Source organism: Bombus vancouverensis, chromosome 14, assembly GCF_051014615.1.
Source record: "Bombus vancouverensis nearcticus chromosome 14, iyBomVanc1_principal, whole genome shotgun sequence".
Taxonomy (NCBI): domain Eukaryota; kingdom Metazoa; phylum Arthropoda; class Insecta; order Hymenoptera; family Apidae; genus Bombus; species Bombus vancouverensis.
In genome coordinates, this window is record NC_134924.1 from 7236016 (window position 1) to 7259081 (window position 23066).

The following is a 23066-nucleotide window of genomic DNA, read 5'->3' on the forward strand; positions in this document are numbered from 1 at the left end:
ACACTTGCATCGCGGTTTCATCTAGCAGTGCGTTCAACCGTGCGACGTATTGTTCGTCATTGAAGCCATTATCTTACAGAGCGTTGGGGCACGATGCGGAGAAGGAGGAGGGCCCTTAATAGAGTTCCCTTCGTAACCACTTCCTGTCCGGATCCGAGCCTGTCGCTTACTTTACGAACCGCCTGGCAACGTGCTAGCCGACCACGTTTCCCTTCTCGCTTATACACTTCGTTTATATTAATTCTACGCGGCACAAGCTTTACTGCCAGTAAACTCGGCTGAACGCTCTTAAAGACACCGCTACCCGGGCTGTCGTCTAATGCAGACGTCGGAAGGGTTTACCCAACCCTGTGCAATCTTACGAGCTTCCTTACAGGATAAAGTGTTTCTCGTTGTTCATCTGCAAATTGCTTTAACATCGGCCACTTTGTACAAATCATAGCATGTCGCGATTTCCGGCCGTGGTTTTCACGTGACGAGCATCGTTATTGCCCTAGCGTCGAAAGTACTTGAATATGATGTTAAATTGTTGTTTGTAACACAACAATTATTTCCTTTCCAAGCCTAAAATTAACTTCCTCGGAAAATCGTACTTATCGAGCAAACTTGCAAATTCTTGCAGATAATTTGTTATTTACGTATAACAAATATTCACGCTAGTCCTGCAATCGTTTCCTTCCGAAATATAGAACCAACTTCCTAGAACACAACCTTACAACTAACTCGATCTTAAACCTGACATATTTTCTTTCAAGATGCGATCGACCAAGTTTGCATCGTCGTTCGATCTTATCTCAGTGATCTATCCATGTTAAGAAGATCCGTGTGATTGTATAGGTTCAGGTTCTGGTTCTGGAAGCAGCGGATGCGCGTCCAGCACCCTTGGCACGCTACCCCTAAACCGTTGCTACTCGTCGCTACCCCGAGGCGCGTTGGCAGCCTATGGCAGTTTGACAAGGCCCGCTACACTGCCGAGACTTCCTCTTGGGCTTGGCCTTGGTCCTGCGCCCGCTACCGGAAACGGTCCGTTGCCGCAGAACGACAGGGACAGGGACAGCAACGGGAGTAGCAAAAGAAACAGCGACAGCGTGCTCTGTCATCGTTTACCGCTGCTACATCCGTTACCCACCTGCGACGTCAGCAGTCATCAAGGAACTGGCTTCCACGAGATCTTCAACGCTATCAGGTGAGGACTATCTTCGTGTGATTTAATAGGTGGACGTTTCAGGGGCTAATCTCCAATTAATTAAAGGAACAAGGACTTGGATAGTTGTCGAGCAAACTTGGAAGTACTCGTGATCAAAAGAAAATGTTCTTTTAATTATAGCAAATTAAAAAATTGTTGAAAAGATAGACGTTTCTGGAATAACTGTTTAATCTAAAGTTTCAAAAAGGGTGAAAATGTCAGAGCAGTGATTAATTAAATTTAGAGATTCGTCGAATAAATCTGTATGCAAGAGGTAAAGTTACTTAATTGCGAGAGAAGGTTGCTTCACGTTTGATACTGGCGAGAGGAAAATTGAAATAAACTGCAAACTCCAGAATTTTCATTTACGACTTACCGAAAAACCGCCGGTAGTGCTAGGGTTGGCCCCAGACGTCTCGTAACTTCGTAGGCCGTGGTACGAACCGCTGCGCTGAGTTCCTCGAGGAAAGTTTTCGAGATTTGGTTTTCCAGCAGCCGGTAAATGAGTTATGGAAATTAAAGAGACGAAGGAGAGTGGCCATTCAGGAAATTATACGAACTGCCGCTGGGAAGTTTCCGCAAAGGGCGTGCTCTCCCCTTCAGGATGGACGATTGTTAGGCGAGAAATTTAAGAGCGACGGGGTTAGATTGCGTCAACATCGTTCTTGCAAGGTCGTTGAAATTGCGAAAGTTCCTCCCACCTTTCGTCTCTCTGGTTTTCGGAAAATATCGCTTGAAATTTCTCGAATAAATGTCGCTTTACATTTTCGCCAACATATCTCGAAACTAAAAACAATATTTGCCAGAGCAAACAATCCATCAGCATACAGGTTGCCTGGCGTGTTACGCTCGCTGGAGATTCTATGGGGTTTTATCGACACCAAAGAGTTTTCGAATGAAATTCTGTCACCTGCCCGCAGCATTCGTCGTGCTGGGTGTTAATTTCAGGTCTCACCTGCGCGTCACCTGGAGACCGTTCATTGTTCAGACACATGTGACCTCGACAAATCCCCCTTTCAGCCTCTGTATTTCCATTACACAGCCTGCAATGGAATTCTTTCATCCACGTTTCACATCATAATTCGGACGACCCAGCTGCGAGGGGAAATTTCATGCGAATTCTCGGTATAACCGCGTCGAATAATCTCGCGGCTGCCAGTTTTCCTTGCGCAACGTTATATAAACCGGATACCGAAAATTTTTCAAATATCGAGCACGCCAGCGGGAAACCGCCGTGTTACACAGCCATATACTTTTTAATCTCGTGCTTGGATTCACCTATGAATTTCATTTCGTGATTTCCTTCTCTTTTTTCAGCGGTTTTGTCAGATATAATATCTAAAAATATAAAAAACACGAATGCCAGAGGAAGAGAGAGAGGACAGACACGGATTACACGGTTCGAACGTTCAATTACACAAAACAGCTGGAATCCATTTTGATTTGACGCGTGTCGTTGTTGAGACTTCAAGGCGGCCGTAAAACGAAAGTGCGAAACGAGGAACAAGGTAGAAACTAGAAACGTCGTACGAGAATCGTCGTAAAAGGAACGGCGACAGGCATTCGTGCTTTTCCTCTATTGGCCGTGGCCTGAACCATTTGTTCCGTGGCCCGTTGATGAAAAGGTGGCCAGGAAGAAAGCACACTCTCGCGCTCTTTATGAATCCGTTTACGAGCGCGAGCTTCGGCGCGATACGTGGCGCGTTGGAACACGCTGCGAAACGGAAGTCGACCGGCTGCGTCGCGGCCCTCAGGCTCATTGTTTCTCCGTTTACGAACGAACCTCCACGCGTTAACCCTGAAACGCGAAAAATAACTTACACCCTGTTCCTTTGCTTTGTCCCTTCCTTTTGTTTCATCGGCTTTTACACAACACATAACAGCCATGGAATCTAGCCTCGCTTCTGCGCTTTTTCAACGTTTGACATTTTTATCGAGTCTCTTAAAACTCGTTCGAATGTGGAATTTGTCCATCCTCGAATTTTCGTTGAAATTTCGCGCCAATTTTTATCGATGATATTAGGTCTATTTTCTGAGCAAGACACGCTTTGATCATTTCCAGCCGCGTAACTCGCTGAGTCGCAGGGTCTAACGGAAACACGTTTTCGATGGCAAAGAGTCAGACCGACACGGAGAAATAATCTCGCAAATATTTTTCTCGGCTAAGTCCAATTTACTCGCATCTGACGGGCCGCTCCGTATTTTTAATTAAAAACATCGTCCAGCTATTCATACGAGTTCCAAGCAATTCACTCGCGTGCGCAACCCGTGTTTCCAATTCGTTGTAACGCACGGGAACGCGAGCAAGTCAAAAGGCTACTCGAAGAATCCAGATGGCAAAGCGAAACAGTGTTTCGCCTCGGCTGGCGTTGCAATTAAAAGTGTCCGATCCGACCATACATAAATAAAAAGAGCTATTTTAAAACACATAGCAGTTGAATGTAGTCGGCGGTAGCACGTACAATCCGTTGATAAATTAAAAACATCGTTTAAAAACTTTTACAAATTTATGCTCTATATCAAATATTTCGCTCGATCGAAATTTTCCACGGTAACTGAGTTTGATAGGAACTCGGGTAGAAGGAAGAAAAGGCAAAAGTGGAAAAGTATGGCACGAAACGCGGTGCAGTTAATGTTGTTAAGCATCCGGATTGCTCAGGTATACGCGGCCCGTGCCGTAACTTCGGACAATCTTCTTTGAGTGCAGTTGAAAGGGAACTACAGGAAGACTGCAAGTTCTAGCTTGCTGCAATTAACTTGTTTACGACTTACAATAGCTAAGTGTACCTATCGATTCCTGCTTTCTTTGCACATTCACTCTCTGCTGTTTCTTTATTCGTTTAGAGAAATTCTTCTGTGACTATTTCACGTTGCTTCGAATTTCCACGGGACTCGCGATTTCATTCAGTTAAAACGTATCACTGGAAAACTCGAGTAAATGTAATTCGCTGAGTGTTCCATTTTAACTTGTAAAGGATTTCACCGGGTCGTGCAACCGTTTAAAAATCGCATACCGCTTTCCATCGATTTATCCAAATATTTTTACCTTCGTTCTTGTTTTCATTACAAAGGTGTGTCTCGAACATGGAACGTTCAAAAGGAAAATCCGAAACAGTTCTTTCAACTGTTTAGAAACCACGGTGTTCCATTGTCCATTCATTTATCCAAGTATTTTTACGTTCGCGGTTACAAAGGTGTTTTAAGGGTTACACGGAACGCTCAAAAGAAAAATCAATCGCACGAGGAAGCGCGATATCCGAAATACGTCGCGTAGCCCGTGATCCATTGCTTACCTGGCGGCCGTTTATTCTCACGGCAGAGTGCGAGGTTTCCTAGCAGAGAACGATACCGAGCGGTTGAAATCGAGAGAAAAACGGTGGTCGATACGCGCTTTGATTTAAAGTATCACTTTTATTGGCCGAGTAGCTTATCCGCCGTGAGCGGTCTGAATAAAATGTTTATTCTCGATGGCGATTCAAAGCACGACCGGCACGTACCAGCTCGCAAGCTATATTTTTCCTGCGATAGATACGTCCAGCCCACTCGCTGCAATTTACTTGTGCCGGATACCATTAAAGGCGCGCCATTAGCTGTGCACGCCGCTACCAAGCCATACCACCACGCTAATAGCCCGAGTAAATATCCTCCGAGGAGTGGATACTATTAAATCCAGACGCGATCCCGACCGATCCAAACGATCCAGCTCCTTCAATTGTCCCTATTAAACGCAGGTATACGCAGTCCCTTGCTACGCGTGGTAAGGTTTCTTCTGGACGAAAGTTACCGTGAACGTGAACGGAGAGAACCGCTCTAGAAACAATGGAATTCTTGTACAACCCTTGTGGAACTGTTGTGGGCCGATAAGTCTGATTCATTGAGTTATTGCCGGAGCCTGAAACTTTTAGTGGGCTCGATTGCATTAAATCCGACGTGACGAGACGTATCGGTTAGTCAGACACATCTGCGTGGAGGATTGCGAGCACGTGTTAATGGATGATCTGATTTGTCGGGGAACTGTTCAATTTACAAGCGTACCGGCGAATAATCAACGCTGCTCGGAATCGATCTCGTTAAACACAGACGGGTCCGCGTTATCTCGCTTCCTATGGCCGTAATTGCGTTTACTTCAGACCTCCATTTTTGTAACAATCTTAATTTCCTCGCCGATCTTTTCTTTTTTTACTTCATCCGTCCAGCAAGCGCGAGCGAGATTTAATTAAAAGTCTATCTGTGTTCAATTAATAAAGGGGTGCCACCCCCACCAACCGTTAGACCGGTGTAATCATCGATCTTGCGTAATTACCGAGCTTGTCAGTTGCTTTGATTAAATCCTCCTTCTTCAGTTTCACAGTTCTTTCTCCGGTTTGTGGCTCCATATCGAAACGGGCAACATGGCACAGAGTCTGTTATAATTCCGTGCAAATTACGCTGCACTATTTGTTAATGTAGATCGTACGCTGTTATTCGTGGAATGTGGGTCACTGATTTAAGCGAGATTGCGAACTAGAGATTTGTATCGACGTTCGAGTTTAATTTCTTGTTCCGTTATGGGCAAACTCACAGCCGTAATGGAAACCCCTGTTAGCCTTCTCTCGTATTATTGGTCCACTTTTCCTATGCTAATTCGCCATTTCTCCTATCGTAGAGAGTTCACGATCCTTCCAATTACCGATACTATTAACCCCCGAGTGAATCCTCGTTAGAACTTGAATCCAATCCAATTGCGTCATAAGGACACTGAGAATCCACTTTCCTTTTTATGTAACCAATTTTCTCCGCCTCTTTTTAACCTCTTATTCATTTTGTCAACTCTCCTTACGGCCTTCTTCTCTATTCCTTCGCTTGTCATTAACATTTTGCTCGTTAAAACTTCATTTTCCAAATATCAATTTCCCTCTACTAATTTATTGAAATAGAATTGCAAACTGAATAGCGACAGCAACGTCGACCAGTCGAGAATTACGCGAGTATTCAACTAATCGGCGATGATTTATCGAATTCCCCAGAGAACCGAATTGCAAGCTGAGGTCCTTGAACGTGTCTAAGTGTTTGCTCGGCGGATTAGACGCGGGCTGCTTGGGGGAGACCATCAGAAGGGCGCGCAATTTGGATGCTTTAAGGGCTGCTGGTGCATCCAGACCAGCGGACGTGATGCCATTGGTTCTTGCATTAACAGAAGCGCCTTGTCTTCAGCTCTTAGATCTGGCCAGTCCACGGCTAGCTCTCGACGATCATCCTTCCAGATTGCTGTGTCACGCGCTCGCCAGGAACACCACCCTTAAGCTGCTCAGTCTCGAGGGTTGGACTTTCAGAATAGAGGTAAGTTCGTGCAGAAGTTGTTTCATCATTTTTACACGCGAACACCACAGGTAGAAACCATGTTAAGTCACGTTACTCTTTTTTTGTTTTATAGAATAATAGTTTAATAACCGAATATATCATCAACCAATTCTACATCTAAACTACATATCGTCGTATTTGATTTTCGGGTTCGATACGTGTTTCTATCGTCGTCTGGAACATTCAATAAGCGCATTAGTATCATTATTTATGGAAATTAATCGTATGCATCATATCTTGGAAAGGCTCGTATGGATTGCACCTGTGTATTTTATATTAAAATACTTTCTAGCCAGCGAGTGGTGTAAAAGTCAGAAAATCTACATGTAGAACGTAAATTGGCAAGAGGGCGATAATTCGCGAAGAACAGAAGGCGCTGATTTGTATTCGTTGAGCAACCGACACGGGGGAAAGCCATAAAAGTTGAAGAGGGGAAAAATAAAGGGTGGGGGCGTCGAGTAAGAACCTCTCGAGCGGCGGGCTTCCCGTTTCCTGGTCGGTGGCTTGCAATTCCGAAAGTGCTAGCTGGTAATATCCTGGTGCTGCTGCGCAGCTGGCCGTAGCTATGCAGCACAAAGTTGCCTAACGGTCCCGACCACCGCGTCCGACGAGAGAGCAGGATTCCAACTAGCCGTCTCAATAACAATGTCTGAAAAGTTCCTGTAAGCTCCGCCGACGCGCGGCGCCGCTCAAACCTTCTTAAATCTGAAATACCAGCCGTGAGCATGCCGCAAAGCATTCTTTTATTCGCGCCGATTACCGCTTTGATAACGCAATAACATAGAAAACTGCTTACCGTATTAAAGTAGCGGATAGCACAACAAGCTAACGCACAAGAAACTAACGTTCCGCGTAAATACCAGCTGACTTCCGAGTAAATCGAAACGATATAATTTTGCCGGTTTACCGATCTGCCCGTGGTCGACCAACGTGAACGTAATTTCTGTTAAGAACGAGGTGTACGCGCAACTGGAAACCGTGAAATTTTCAGCGTTCCGTGAGGTTAGATCGCGTCATTTCGAGAATACGAATTCACGCGGCACTTACTTCGATTCCAAATTAGAACTTTTGCACGTTTTCCTTCCCTAAGAATTGCTAATATTATAACTACGAATATTATCGAATGGGATTTCACACGGAGCATTCGCTCGTTTTTCTACGACTCATGGTACTTTATTTCTTCCGCACGTTCTCCGTGCGTGCTTTCGTCTTAAAAGAATAAATTAAACGGAAAAAGTAAGGATCAGGCGATCGATACTAAACGAATGGACACGGAGTTTTGCGGTTACGTTTTCGAGGTTTCGACGGAATTACGAACAAAGCGGGATCCATAAAAGGAACTGATGAGGTATCCGGGGTCTACTAACAGTAACTTGGTGGCTCGTAAAAAGAATCACTCGAGAAGTCTGTGGTTTCCAGCCATGGAACCGAGGTCACAGGGATTTGCGCATATCCCCGTGCTCTTCTTCTTTGGAATTTTTAACGACACCGCAAGACAGATCTGCTGGAAATTCCATCGAGTTTCCCAGCTCGTGCTACGTCCTAGCCATATTCGACGCGAAGCAACGACACGATTTGAAACCGTCGGGCGGAAACGAGTACGAGAAACGACGCGCTCCACAAACAGGAAATTCAACCGTTTTCATGCGCGAATTTTCGTCGATTTTCCCCCACCGCCGGCGAACAGAACGATTTCCCTCGCAAACCAGCGGAAACGCCAACGAGATTGGACGTTCCACAGACGATTACACGCAGGGCACTCCCTAAACGCGTCACCTAATCAGATTTATGACGTCGAGATTTCGAAACGACCGGCTAGCGGTCGGGGAGCCGACCGACAGGTGTCCCTGATGCGCATTATTTTCACACCGCGCTTTGATTAACGTCCAGAACCACTGGCCACGCGTAGCAATTGTACGTCGATTACTGCAATTTCATCGTCCATTGCCGTTTCTTCGTTCCCCCTGAATTATTCGGCAACGACCAGCCTGAACCGATGAAATAACGTTGGCAAGTTTTAACGATAAGAAACGTGATGCATCGAATTCGCCACGACAACAGGTGTCTTCGATGGCAATTACTTTCACCACGCTTCCACGGAGATGGACGTTGATCGTTCTACTTGAGACGAAGCGTGCGCGTTGCAGTGGTAAGTTTAATTAGAAGCGGTCGTCAATTAAGAGCGAAACTTGCTCCTTGTCTTCGTCCTTTCCGCTTTTCGCTTCATAAAACGCTTCATCTAGTCGCGCCTAGTCGATGGTATCCCCTCTATGTGTGTACATATATCTGCCGAGTATATAACATAAATACTTCTCTCTCGGTTCCTTTCATTGAACCTCTTAACCTTCTCCCGGGGTTCTATCTCCGCCTAAGCCATTGTTGGCGACGAGCCATTGTCTCTGATACGAGTAGGAGTAGTGGCTCGCGAAAGGGGCAAGACAACCGAAAAGCGGCAGAGGCGAAAGAGAACACGACCGCGAGATAATCCTAGCAGGTGCGCCAGAGGATTATCCTAAAGTGGGTAATTAATTATCAGCGATACCGACCGACCGAGGAAAGTAGAGGAGATAAAGGACAAGTGACTTGGGTATTGTTTAGTCCGCATACTAATTGCTATGGGAGGAGTCAACGTGGAAAGAGAAGTTCGATCTTCTTCAGAAAGGAGAGAGAGCTAAGCCGTGGCATCGACGCGAAATATCGTTGGTCTTTTTGTCGTTGCCTCGCGTCGTAGAACGTCACGTCGTCGACTTACAATGGATCCTGTTTGCTTTAGTCTCGGTTGGAACTTCGTTAACTAATGCGAGCGTACGTGAAGATGGAAATGGCTTACGAGCTCATCGTCGATAGTTGTGGGCGCAGCGCGTTCCCCTAATTAGCAAGCAGTTAATGTTTCCAAGTACCTCGGCCGTCTGAAACGTCTTCATGAATAATACAGAATGACCTATTTTATCACGTTCACCTCAAACACGAACTCGTTGTTCTCGCTGAAAGCAACGTTTAAGTAGAAGCTCGCTGGAACGCGACACCCACATTCACGACGTTTAAAATAGAACAAGAATTCGACAAACATTCGTTCCATTTTTACCGCAGACTCAAAGATGCCGGAATGTTTGCCGCGCGATAGACGATGATATTGGCTGTACGAAAAGCTCAGCTGTCAACGGACTGACGAAACACCGAGTCGTTTCACTGAATCTCGTAATAACTTTTCCGCTTTAATTGGAAACCTATCGTTATGCAGGTTGCGTCAAGAATGAAATTCACGAGCTGCCTTTGACCATCCGGTCAGACGGACTGAAAGAATTATACGCCGTAAAATCCCCTTTGTAGGAATTATCCGATCGACGCGACGTCTGGTAGGGGCCGCTCCTTTTCTACTGACTGAGCATTAAAGCCTGTTTCTACTACCGATTCGAGACTCAACCACCGTGAGCTCCTTTGTTCCTTTTCTTCGTTGCCTTCCGTCTTCTCGTATAAAATGCCATCCGCCATTCTATTTGTCGCAGGCGTACCAGAAGCCGCAATAGTAAAACCAAAAGAAGAACGAGAAAGAAAATAAAAAAGCCGAGATTTCTGTCCTCTTCTTATCGTGAAAGGTCGAACGAGCAAATGGAAGAAGAAAAAGTAGAAAATTTCGAATGACGATATGACCAATCGTAAAAACCATCTATACCACTATGCTGTATGAAATACCATGCACCTACATATGTGTCACACATACATGACACGAAGCTCGTAAAAGAAGCGTAAGAGAGGAAGAATTTGAAAGAGTCTACCGCGGAATTACTATAAAATTCGGGATTACTCGTTCGACTTCTCATTGCTTCTTTGTCCTTTCTCGAGACATCTTGCGGTCCCTACGATTTGACATTCGCTTCTATTCGTATTTCACGATAAATTTGCGGACCCAAACTGAGCTGGAACCAGATTGATACGAAGAAAACGAGGGTAAATGCATCTCTTCGATAAGACGAGTTTATCCGCAGGAAACGTGCAACGCGTTGTTCTCTGCGAAATTTACGTTCGTAGCCGCTACTTCTTTATTCCGAATGCAACGTCCTCGCGACCAATTTATTCAAATTGCACGTCGGGAAGGCCGCTAATGATTGCGTGGAATAAACGAATCGGAGCGATCGGCTCGAGTTCTTTGATACCTCGAGGACAAAGTGTATTGAAATCAATTTCTGAAAGTGTCCAAACACATACGGGGGTGTACGGACGTTGGAAACGCTTGAAGCGTCTCGACGCGATCACGAAAAATGTGATTTATTTAAAAGCAAGAAGACACGAGCGAGATTTCGCCTTTGGCTAAATAAAGCGAACGATATCGAAGCAAAATACTAGACGGACAAACAAGACATATATTCGCGACGCGGCCAAATGGATTCTCCATTATTAAAAATGCTGCCGTTTGCTCGTCCGTGTGATTCAATTTACTTAAATCTGCCGGCAAAACTCGCCAGCTCTGGCATCGCTGCATCATCCGACGCAGCTACATCGTTCCGTAACCAATTTCCCCGGGAAATAGAATACAGGAGAAATGGCGCATTAAGTGGACAAATCGATCATTGCCGGCCGAGTGGAACGACCTGGCCATTACTCGGAAACGCTCGCTCAAACATCTTCTTATTTATTATCCACCTGTGACGCGGTCCGAGCTTGGATGATTTATAACCTTTTCCTTACACGCAGCGTCAGTCACGCTAATCAAACGTTAATCAAGTGCGGAATATTTCACGCATTCTACGACTTTCCAAAGTTTCCAAAGTTGGAGTTGCTAAAGTAAAGACAGAGAGATACATAAGTAAAGCAACGTTAAATTTCTCTATAAATGGAGATCACAGGAGAAGAAAATGACAAGTACATTCTTGTTGATTTTCTAATTTCCATGTCATTCATCTTCTATCGTTCTTCAATTTTGATCGAATCACGGTATCGTGAAATTTCTGATACTCGTTGCATTCGACTCGTGTAACAACTCGATCCAGAAACAATTCGTTTAAATTCGCCTAGATAAAGAGTACAGTCGAAATATGGGATTCTCAGACGCCATAAAATACGAGTGCGCAGGGGCCCCGAGGTTTTCCAGACCGCTCAACGTCGCCGGTAATATTGCCCGCGATAAATTACGCGGCATCCCATTCTAGCGCGACTCCCTCCGCTCGAACATTCTTTTCCACGATCCTGACCAGCGTCTATGGGGCTCGTTGAAAATCTCCATGGAAATGCCGCCGCGTCTGACGTATCTCGCTCCTCTTCGTTCCATTATGCAAAGCGATCCTGTGAAACGTTTATTCAAAACAACGTGAGAATTTGCCCGGTAACGGGAACAGCTCGTCTGAGAAAAACATGGCCGGAGATCAATCGTAACAACCCTCGCGGCTTATCTTTCTCCGACTTCGGTTTACTTTACGACATCCAGTACAAATCGATATTCATATTCGACAAACGTCGCTCGTCGTATCGCGATCGCTGTCAAAAGAGATAAAAGCGCGCAAGCTCGAGTTTGTCTTGAAATTGCAGCCGATAAAAACCAACGTTCTAGATTTCTCGTCCCTGTCCTTAGTTTTCGAATGGGTTTATCGGCGGACCGATAGCGCAACGCTGACATTTAATCGCATTGGTAACGAGGGTAAACTGTGCAGCAACGTGCACAGGGGGTGATCGTGGATGAAATGTGGGCTGGAATCTCGGGGAGCGCGTAATTCGCAGAATATCCAGGATAAATTGTACAACCGTAAAATCCTACCGGTGGATGGATGATATCACGCGCAGAAACAATGAAGCGGAACGAACCCGGCCAGATTTAATTTAACGCACGAGGGTGATTATAAACAATGCAGCTCGTTCAAGTCCTCTCTCTTTCTCCCTCCAGTCTCTCTATTCTCTTCCGTTGTCCCTGTGCGCCGCTACCGCGGCCGCGACATTATTGTTCGGCATGTCACGATCCGGGATGATTTCCATTTAAAAAGAATCGTGCCACGGCAGCCGATTCATTGAATTTATGCGGCCACTCTGGTATTTTTCATCGAACTCGACCGGACCGTCGCCGTTTTATGTATGGCACGGTATCAACGATGCCGCGGACGAAAAACAATTTTCGAACACGACCATCGTTCTCCACGATGAACGCGTCCCCCGGGCTCGAACGTTTTCGTTGTGATTTTCAGCGATGACGTTCGTGACAAAAGTTGCACCGACGGAACGAGATCGCGAGCCGTGTTCGGTAGTCGCAACTTCTCGTCGAAAGCGCGCAAAACAGCCGTCGATCGTTAATGATGTCAAGTACGAAGCAAACGAGAAGTGATTCGCCGAAACGTTCTCCACGAAAGAGATTACTTCGTGACTTTGTATTTCAAGGTATTTCGAGAGTTTTTAAATTCGTGGACCGGAAGCCTTTTGTACTTTGATCTCTGGACGGTAATCGTTTGTTTTCATGTATTCCGAGCAAGAGTCTTTTAGAAGCTTAAACGTTGGAAATTCGTAGAATTTAGTCGGTTTAATCGCTTCCACTGGTTCTTGAGGGATTGCTGTTTCGTTAGCAAGTACTTAACGAAGAAAATTCTCCGGCGTGTCGACAAGTAGCGGAGGTTCGTTATATTGGCCGAGAAGCAAGGTGTAATCGCGTTCTGCCGGCAGTTGGTCTGCGCTGGTCGTAATTTCGGCCAATTTTCCCAGCATTATTCAAGCCGAGCGAGCGTTCCTCACGAAAACTACCTTCGTAAATCACGCGATCTGTCGGTGAAATTATTTCACGCGGAAAAAGAGCCGAATACCTCTGGAATCGAGCGCGAGACGGAAGAACTCCAAAAGACGTACGAATTCGCGTTTCTTGTGAATTTTAACAGCCTTAAACCCGGTGAAACCTCGAAAGAAATAAAACGATCGAGTAATTCGACCGAATAAAGCGACCACAAGACTACAAAAACGTTTCGCAAGAAAACGAAGAGACGTGAAACGGGAAGCACCCAGCGCTCCCGCTAATACGTTTCGCGGTAAAGGGTAACGACACAATTTTTTTACCACCGTAGACGGATTAATTTCGGTGCAAGGCCGATGAAATAGAAGCGGTCGATTAAAATACCGAGCGACACTTGTTGCGCCGATTATCGAGTAAACATTTTTAAACCGCGGCTCGTCTGCGAGAACGTATTTCAGGCGGCATACTAACCCTCATGAAATATTCTTCTGTATCGATTCGTTCAGCCCCATTGAACCGCGTCCAAACAACGAACAAACTCCACTCTAGGCCCGAAATCTCCCATAAAATATTGGTTCTTTCAATCGTTCTACGATTCCTCTCCATTCGAAACGTAATTTCCCTTCAAAGCTCCCACGCTGTTCGTTGCTTTCGTCCTGGCTTTTCACAAGCCACGCGAGATTCCCCGAGGGATCATCGCGCGCCCGAATATAGGGTACACGCTCCGTTCCACGCTTAGTTCTCTATCGCGACATTGGGAACAACCGTGGCAAAGTAGAACGTAGCCGTTCGAATCGAAGAGATTCGACTTCGAAATCAATCTGAAGCAGCACGTCGTTTCGCACAGCTTAACGACGTCTCTGTTGGAAACTGTGTCGTCTAATTGGGTCACGCTATTTCCAGACGGCGCGTTCCGATATGAATCTTGAAAAGCCGAATGCACTTCCCACGCGTATGTCCTCGACGAAGATCGTTACACCGGAGATTTTACACTTCCGCGTTTCGCTCGTACCCCTAGGGTTTCTCGTGTTTCGCGTTCCAATCTTTCGTTGATCGTATTGTACGTGCTATTCGAGCGGTAACACGACGAAGAGCAACGCGACGCGATCGCAAACCCGATTTGAAGATTAGTCGTAGCTTGTTAACTTTCGTATTATCGTCGGAGCTTCATCTTGCACCGCGCAGCGAACCCGTGCGATCCTGTAATCTCGGAAGTCGTCGTGTCTGCACACGTCGCTTTGTTCTCGTCTCATTGCCGAGGTTACGTAATACCGCAAGCGATTTCGGCGTCGCGACGCTCTTAGACAAACCACTTTCTCGTTTAACGTCGTTCAGCAGCCTACGTTAATAATGGAAACCGCTGTCTATCAGTGGATCAAAGAGTCTTCGGGCGAATCGCGAGCGGATTTCCCACATTCCACTGATATTACCCCTTTGTCTTGCGACGTCGTGTCACATACGTCGTTTGGAATTACAGTTACGATTCGGCAAAGATAAATTGTAATCGTAGCGAAGCCTAGTTTCGACTCTGACTTTAGCTTCGATTCTCCAGGTCGAGCAATCTGAATAGAACATCTAAATAGAAATTCAATTTTTTGTTTGGACTGTCAAATCGAAGGATATGGAAACAATGAGAGATACGATCGATGTTGCAGGAATCCGACAGCCTAGCAGTTTTTTCTGAGCTGCTCAGATATACGAGCGTCCGCGAGCTAAGTCTTTGCAACGCCCGACTACATCTGGCCGTGCACGAGGGTCCTTTGGCAAGATTAGGGCGTCGAGACGACGCCGGGGCCGAACTCCTGAGAGCCGCGCCGCCTCCAGCCTGCCCCGCAATTGTATTCCTCAGGCTGGCCGGTTTTCAAGTAAGTAATCCTCTTTTCCAGGCCACCATCCCGCAGGGTAATGAAAAGGATCCAGCTCGGACTTCTGATTTCACCGCGAGTTTCGCAACTACGAATTAGATCATCGGCCGTCGTTTAACGAGTCGACGAAACTGATTCCCCGATGGTTAGACGTTCGAAATGAGAGATGGTTCTCTCTTCTCGAGGAATCTTCTCTTTCGAGTGGCCTCTCTCTCTTTGTGCCATAAATAGAGAGGTTAATTGGACCGTATCGAAATGCAGACTACGATATCTCATTGTAAGGACGACCTGAAAGCAACTGCTGTTCCTCTCGGTTATTCTCAAAGTGCTTCGAGGGACTCCGGTGTTAATGCTCGTATCGCGTATACCAGAACAAGAGGGTAACGACGCGTTACGTTCAACTGAGAACTCTAGCCGACGTATCGAGTTGCCAGAGGATTCGACGCGAAACGTCACATTCGAGACGCTCGTGTCCAGTGGAACCAGCCGATTCGTAATTCGAGGCCGACGATGATTCGTTTGTGGTTTGGCCAGCGGTCATCCTGACCGCTGCACATTATTCCTGCTGCTCCGGGAACTGGTCTCGGCCATTCTGTTACGTCGTAAAGCCAACTACGACGATCGATATTGCGTTCTTCGATTCGTTACGTAAATCTTGGAAAAGTAGACACACGGGAGGCAACGTTTCCTCGAGGCGGCTCCTCCAAATTTTTCCTTCCTTTTTTCACCCTACGGTGAGAATCGACTGATCAGAATTCGTGCAACGACCCTCGAAATTCCCATTCGTCTTCGTTATTCGACAGCCTGTACGGTCTTCTCCTGTAACCGAAAAAGAAAGGAACGAGAATTGTCGTGAACAAAACGGTGCACAGCATTATTTCTGATTCCAGGTGACAGTGAACGATCGTCTGGCGCTACGAGGGCCTCTTCTATTGCCATTCCTCGCGGGCTTCACCGCTCTCAGCGAGCTGGACCTCTCGTTGGACAAATCCACTATAGGAGGCAGCAGCGGATCTCTGCTCTTCATCGACGACAAGATCCTGCAGCAATTCTTCGCCTGCCTCTCCTCTCACTTTAGGAACCTACAATCCTTGAGGATCAATTTCTGGCGAGTTACCTTGGAGGACAGCGAGAAGACGATGAGGCAGATCGCGAAATACCTGAAACTGTGCAACCTGAGCTTCTTAAAGGCGAATGGATTGATCGTGACCGACAGCGCGAAGAAAGTGCAGATGGAGCACGTGTTCGTGCAGACGATCCTGACTCATCTTCAGTACTTGACTTGGCTCTGCCTGGACGGAGTGGATTTGACTGAGAGCCAGGCTTCCAGTATCGGGAAATGCGTAAGAGATCGGTTCCCAGGTACTTCGTTGGAGATCAGCGCCAAAGACGTGCACGTAAAGTCCGTGAAGGCCTTGGTTGCCGCGATAGAAGAAGGAGGAAGGGCGGAAGTCGTGTACACCGGTGGATCAAACTGTAGATTGAAGATCACGAAGGTGCAGAAGAGCAGCAAGAGCAAGAAAAAGTGAAGAATTGTCGGAACACCCTTGGTTATCAACGATACGGAAGCTTCTTAATTGTCTGGTCATGGAAGAACGTGGCCATAGAAAAATAACGATTGGAATTTGATTGTAGATGAACGAAGTATAGAAAATGGAAACGTACGAAGTAGAAACGAGAGATATTGATTGCGCGTGATTCTTGAGTATCCATGAGCGATCCGGTGAAACGGATATCGAAAAAATTGAGAGGCTAAGAGGATGTCTAGGATGAGAATATAAGCGCGTAGTTTTAGGAAGATACGAGATCGACGATGTTAGCCATAAGAGGCATGTAGAATAAAAAGACTACTCATACAACGGAGGAAATAAATGGAGAACGAGGGAAGAATGAAATGAAGCCGACACTTTGTGGATTTTCGTCTTACTGTGATTTCCTTTTCTGCGCATCGTCACTTTCCTAACGGTATAGATCATAGATCATAGCATTGTTCGCTCGAATGTTATTCTAGATACTCCGTTAAACGCAGAAAAATGTCGAGATCGTAGAGATAGGATCTTTGTTTTAAAAGAGATAGAGTGTATTCTTTTGAGGGAGCGAGGGAAGGAGAGAGAGAGAGAGGGAGAGAGAGAGAGAGAAAGAGAGAAAGTAAGGAAATGGAAAAGGGTGGAAGAACGAAACGAGATAAAAATTTATCGCGAGACCAACACGTATACACACACGCATACGTACTAACGAGAGAATATTTAAAAACAAATAATAAAAAAAGATATAAAAAAGAGGCTGTTGCAACTAGATACGTTCGTTGTTGTTAGATGGACTGTAAAATATGATTCAGAGTAATATATTATTATTATTATTGCCATTATTACGATTACTATTATTATTCCTACGATTATTAGTATATTCTGATCACGATTATTAAATGTTACGATCGATTGAATTGCAATCGACGATCCAAGAGTGAAATGGCTTTACCGGATGGCGCGTTGTTGGAGACTTGAAGAAATTTTATAAATTATATTCTATAGTAGCGGGTAGAAAGAAAATACGTATCCAGTGAGAAAGAGGCGTCCTCGGATTTCGAATTATGCGATTACACGCTAAATAGAAAACGATGGCTATTATATTGTATAAAAATAAGGAAACGAAGAACGAGAAAGAATACAACAAAAAATATATATCTCTGCGAGTAAAAACACACAACTGCCAAATCGTAACGTAGAGTTTAATTCGCGATTATCGGTATTATATCACGAGTTCGTTATATTTTAGGATAAGCGCGATACGACGATTTTTATTCACCGATCGCCGAACTAGAACGCAAGGTGTAATTTTCTGCCATCTCTTTGCCAATACCGAGCAGAAACCACGAAAAGAACACGATACTGCCATATACCTTCGACGAAATAATAATAATAACAATAATAATAAAAAGCAAGAAAAAAAAACGAGTTTAACGTGAAACAGATCAACGAGTAAGTTCGATCGGATTCAGTTCAGCTTTACATGAAAAGCAGTTCCACGGTGTTCGCTCGATTTTTCGTACCGTTAGCGAGGAAACCGAAGTTTTTGATTCCCTTTTATCGTCCACTTTAGATAGCCAGGTATAGCCTCGCAGGGACGACAGTTCCATACAGTTTTTCATTTTTGATAGTTTGCTATGTACATAAAACACCGCACGAGACACGAAAGCATCCTTATCGAAGGTACGGTCTGTTAAATTTTGCGAGACCGTTTTAAGGAATAAACTAATTCAAACGGCGGGAGACTGAAGCTGACACCATACGCGCGCACGTTGTCCAATGCATTCAAGATCGTTTTATCGTGTGGAATCAGCTTCAGCGATTTTATTATAAATATTTATGTATTTATATGTGTATACATATCCTTCAAATAAATGTAATATGTGTTTGAAAATTTCTTAGAAATGTTATTCCCTATATAGAAATCAGCATATCTCTTGTTGATGGGTATTTCTAATGGCCTCAATTATGTTAAATTAAAACACTCTCTATTTTCTACAAAAAGATTCTACTAGTAAGAGGACCGTAAATGAGACAGATCAAAGATTATTATAAGTATTTTTCTTTATTATTTACACTTTGCTTATGTCGAAGATATTCTCTTCAAAATTTTTCGTTTATACAATAATTAAATAAAACGTAACAACGTTGGCTTTCATTTCAGAAATTACATAGCTCGTCGTGGTAGTTTCATCGAATAGCGCTGCAAATAATGCGTTCGTCTCAGTATAAGATGATACAGAAACTTGATAGAAAAATTCCTCTCTACGTTCTTACTAAGTATTCTTATTAATTTCTATGAGGTTCCATTCCATTTTATCAATATCTATATTTTGGCTTACATCATCACAATCTCAAGTATACAAATAATATACCTTGACTATAATGGAATGTCCTGGTCATGTTTAAAATTTATGCTTACAAATCTGTCGTTAATTCTAATTTGATAATCACTTTTCCAAAGATGTATTACAACATGAATGAAAATAAATGGGTAACGCTTTCCGTGAATGCGAAATATGGTATATGAAACTTTCTAAATGAAGATGCTTCATTTCGTTTCAATTATGTGCGATTAAATGAAATGTACGAAGAAAATTTCATTTGCAACGTTTAAGAATCTTCCTATTGCTATAGGTATTTTGATATTATTCGCAATTTGTCTATCGGATATTTATAGAAATGATGTTTCATCAATATAAATATACTGACTATGCGCGTTAACCATTCGTAAATATTTAATACGAATGGGATGAATCTACTTAACGCGGATAATATGTCGAAAATATGATAAATTATAAGGAAAACACAACTTCGTTTAGACATAAGAATATCGATTTATATTACACTTTGTAAAGTTATATTTATATAAGGTATATTTCACACTTTCTGTATAGTAGTGACTAGCTGTCTGTAGCTGTCTGTATATGGTTATGGCCACCGTAATTATGTGCGAATATGATCTTTTCTTTGTCCTTCATTTTGCGCACAATTGACCATGATGTTTAAACTTTACCGTGAATAGTGATTGTATACAAATCAATGCAAAGACGACGTAGAAACATTTTTATAGCTATGGCTTCAATTAGCCCTGCAAAGATAAAAAGATGTAATTTAATGCAGCTTTGATCTTCGAAAATGCATTTAAATGCATTCTAATATAAAAACTTCGGTAGATAATACAAAACATGACGTGCGATTTTTTGTCGATAGATAGTACAGAGTTAAAGTTCTTGTAAACAGAGATAAGTTGCAATTTGATGGAAAAGTACGAATATCTATATTTACAACAGAATTATAAAGAAATGAAATCAATGATTTTCGTTCGTGATGGATGCAAGTAATCAAATGCGCTAATTTTACAAAATTGGCGTATCCTTAAGAGTAATATCGATATCCTGAGTCGCGAATTTTTATTATTCTTTCTTTTTCTTTTCTTTTAACTTCGACAAATTTTTTAAATAATTTGTAACCCAAGATGATATTCACTGTTGCTTAGAACAAGATATCTGCATAATTTTAAAATGGCAAGAATATTTTGCATGAGTGCAATGTTTCTTGCTTGCTTTTGACAAACTCCACAAATAGATACAGTCTTGGAGCACTTGTAAGAACACTTTATGACATGCATGCTTTTCATAGATCACATAGGTGCATAATCTAGCTGAACAGTTAGATGCCTTACTCCAGCTGCTTGGAAAATCATTTGTGTGTGTGCTACAACGTATTTAGGCTCTACTGTTCTGGCAACTTCCAATTTCAAGCACCCAACGTACACATCTGAGCACAGTGTCCAGAAATGTGGATCTTGCACACTATATACCCCAGCTAATTGAGTCACCTTGTTATAACACTGTGGTAAAATGTGGTCCAATGCAGCTGGTTGCCTTTGCATCAGTATTTCCCACGAGTCTTTCATCAGGGAAAGCACACTTAAAACTATCAATACTGAGATCAGCATAGAACAAATTGGATCAGCTATAAACCAGCCAAACAAGCGCATCAGCACTGCTGATATAATTACACCCACAGATCCAAGAGTATCTGCTAAGATATGCAGAAAAACTCCTTTCATGATTTGAGAGTTTGTACCACTGAACGATGGATCGATTTCAATATCATGATGATCGTGACTGTGGCTATGATTCAAGTGAGAATGTGCATGACTTCCATGAGAATGAGAGTGACCATGTCCCATTCCATGGCTGTGTCCATGGCCATGACGGAATACATACATTCCTACTAAATTAACTATTAATCCCATAATGGACACAACCAGAAGTCTTTCGTGTTTTATCTCCGGAGGCTCAATGGCTCTTTCCACAGCTTCTGACATAATGAAGAGAGCAATAAAGAACAGAAGCAGAGCATTAACAAATCCTCCCAGAACTTCTGCTCTAACATAGCCATAGGAGTATCGTTCGTTTGCTCTCCACTTTGTAATAACTGATGCAGCCAAGCCAAATAATAAACCAGTACAATCAAAGAACATGTGGAAACTGTCTGATATTAAACCCAAACTGTTTGTCCATATTCCATACATTAATTCAACACAGGCAAAGGATAAATTCAATAAAAGAAATAAAAATAAATTCCTGGTATTTTTATCAGAGAATATTAAACGTTTCCATCCCAACAGCTTCTCCTTTATCCTGCTGCCAAGATTCTTTGAATCTTTGTGCGAAAGTGGAAGCATTTTCTCTGGTACAAGCTTGTTTGCAGTAATGAAGCTTATCCTAAAAATAGAAAAAGTAATTTTTTAATAAAATGAACTTTTGTACTATGCTTTTCGAAAAAAAGTCTTTTCAAATGAACCTTTTCCTAATTAATTGTATTTATATCTTAACAGAAACATTTAAACAAAAAATCCTAAGCTTAACTTTGGTTTTAGGTAACCATAAAATTATTGACTTTCTTTTTGACATCTGATAGTCACACATAGAATTCAAAAATGCAGATCTTAACTTTAGAAATCCAGTAGTACAATATTTATGTATATATAAAACTAAACATTTTTAGCATATCTTACAGGTTATTATGTCAACATTTTATCCATCATTTGATTGGCCCGTACAGATGAACGAAAAACTGAACTTCGCCGAATATTATTATTGTATTATTGAAACCTCATTCAAGACTCACGATTCAAAATCCCGCGGCAAAATGGCTGTCATCCACGTGCATTTGTATACAGCCAGCGACTCCAATGATTGGACGGATCATGGATAGAAGTAAATATGGCGTCAAAGTAACTTGTACTTAAAATATGTTAAAACGCTCAACTTTACATACATGTAACTTTGGGACCGCTAGATTCCTGAAATTAAAACTAGCATCTTTTAATTCTAGGCGTCGAAAATTACCATAATATACAAAGAAAGTCAATAATTTCATGTTCTATAAACCGAAATACAATCAAATCTTGCACTTCAACAAAAATATTCACACGATAAAATTAAAAATATGTCGACAATGCACGGACCAACATACAGCTGAATAACGATACTCTCACTTAACTATTCGTCACATATATTAACGATGTCAGAAATTATCTTCCTAAATGAAACATATTGTTTACGATGAATTGCCACGTTGTCAACATTTTAACTGTTCCATCCGAGTACAATAAAACTCCATTCACCTGTATAAAAGTTGTCAGGGGATAAACAATTTATACGATTATAGTTCATAGAATAGCAACTCAACAATTAAACCCAGTACTCTTCTCCATTCATATAATTGGTGTGCAAAGTCAAATAAATAAATTCAACCAACAAAAGTTCAGTTAATCAGTCATTAACTAAAATTTCACTTAGACAAATGGAGTTCTATTGTATTTATTTAACGTTAACATATACAGTAATATAATAAAGATGTACGTGACATGTACGTAACGTAACACATACAGAATAAAAACACGATTGACACTAAGTTTCGAACAGTGAAAGGTATCTTAACCCCACATAAGGTAACGTTAAGAGAAGAAAAAAATACCTTCTTGTATAAAACTAAATACAAATGGACGTTCGTTGTTAATTAAATGACACCAAAAAGTATTCTTAGCGCGAATACATTTTGTCAGCGGGTCAAAGATATGAAAAACCGGGACTTAAAAACACACGGCGTGGCGCCATACTTCACACGTTACAGCCACTCCTCAGTGGTCGTGGTCAGTGACGACGACAGTGACTGACAGCGATAGCATTGACTAAGGACAGAGTAGACCTGACATTCACTTCTTTTTCGTGTTTTGGGAATTATCTGACACTCTTACCATTTTCATACCACACGCGAAGTTATTGATTCTCTATGGTAGTGGTTAGAATCATTGAATAAATACAGAATAGATTTGACATAAATTCAATGTCACTTATAATACGTATGATATATCTCATGAATTTATCTTAACAATTTTGCAATGAAAAAATTAATTTCAATAAAATGATTAA

General features: G+C 42.9%; 2 protein-coding genes across 8 annotated transcripts in view; one reads left to right on the forward strand and one right to left on the reverse strand.

The window, feature by feature from the left end:
- The window catches only part of LOC117166692 (uncharacterized), a 165071-nt gene extending 146560 nt beyond the window's left edge, over positions 1–18511 (forward strand). For all 3 annotated transcript variants that reach the window (XM_076624089.1, XM_076624091.1, XM_076624090.1), the window contains 4 exons: positions 838–1186; positions 6193–6505; positions 14882–15091; positions 15982–18511. In XM_076624089.1, coding sequence (XP_076480204.1) covers positions 838–1186; positions 6193–6505; positions 14882–15091; positions 15982–16620 — 1511 coding nt within the window. In that variant the 3' untranslated portion in view covers positions 16621–18511. The remainder of the gene's footprint in view (positions 1–837; positions 1187–6192; positions 6506–14881; positions 15092–15981) is intronic.
- Positions 18512–18663: 152 nt separating this feature from the next.
- ZnT86D (solute carrier family 30 member 7) lies at positions 18664–22947 on the reverse strand. 5 transcript variants are annotated; one of them, XM_033333316.2, is made up of 4 exons: positions 22892–22947; positions 22612–22825; positions 21760–21934; positions 18664–21353 (listed from the first exon to the last, which is right to left on the reverse strand). In XM_033333316.2, exons 3-4 carry the CDS (start codon positions 21789–21791, stop codon positions 20261–20263), a joined length of 1125 nt encoding a protein of 374 aa, XP_033189207.1. In that variant the 5' UTR covers positions 21792–21934; positions 22612–22825; positions 22892–22947; the 3' UTR covers positions 18664–20260. The 5 variants fall into 5 exon arrangements, with proteins under 5 accessions (XP_033189207.1, XP_033189225.1, XP_033189216.1 ...); XM_033333334.2 differs by lacking the exons at positions 21760–21934; positions 22612–22825; XM_033333325.2 differs by lacking the exon at positions 21760–21934 and having other exon boundaries at positions 22612–22917.
- Positions 22948–23066: the final 119 nt, after the last annotated feature.

Excerpts from the sequence above, each read along its gene's own strand:
- ZnT86D (XM_033333316.2), bottom strand. The coding sequence starts at position 21,791 with ATGACAGCCATTTTGCCGCGGGATTTTGAATC. Across the intron at positions 21,354-21,759 it reads TTGCCGCGGGATTTTGAATC|GATAAGCTTCATTACTGCAA; the intron begins GTGAGTCTTGAA and ends TTCTATTTTTAG.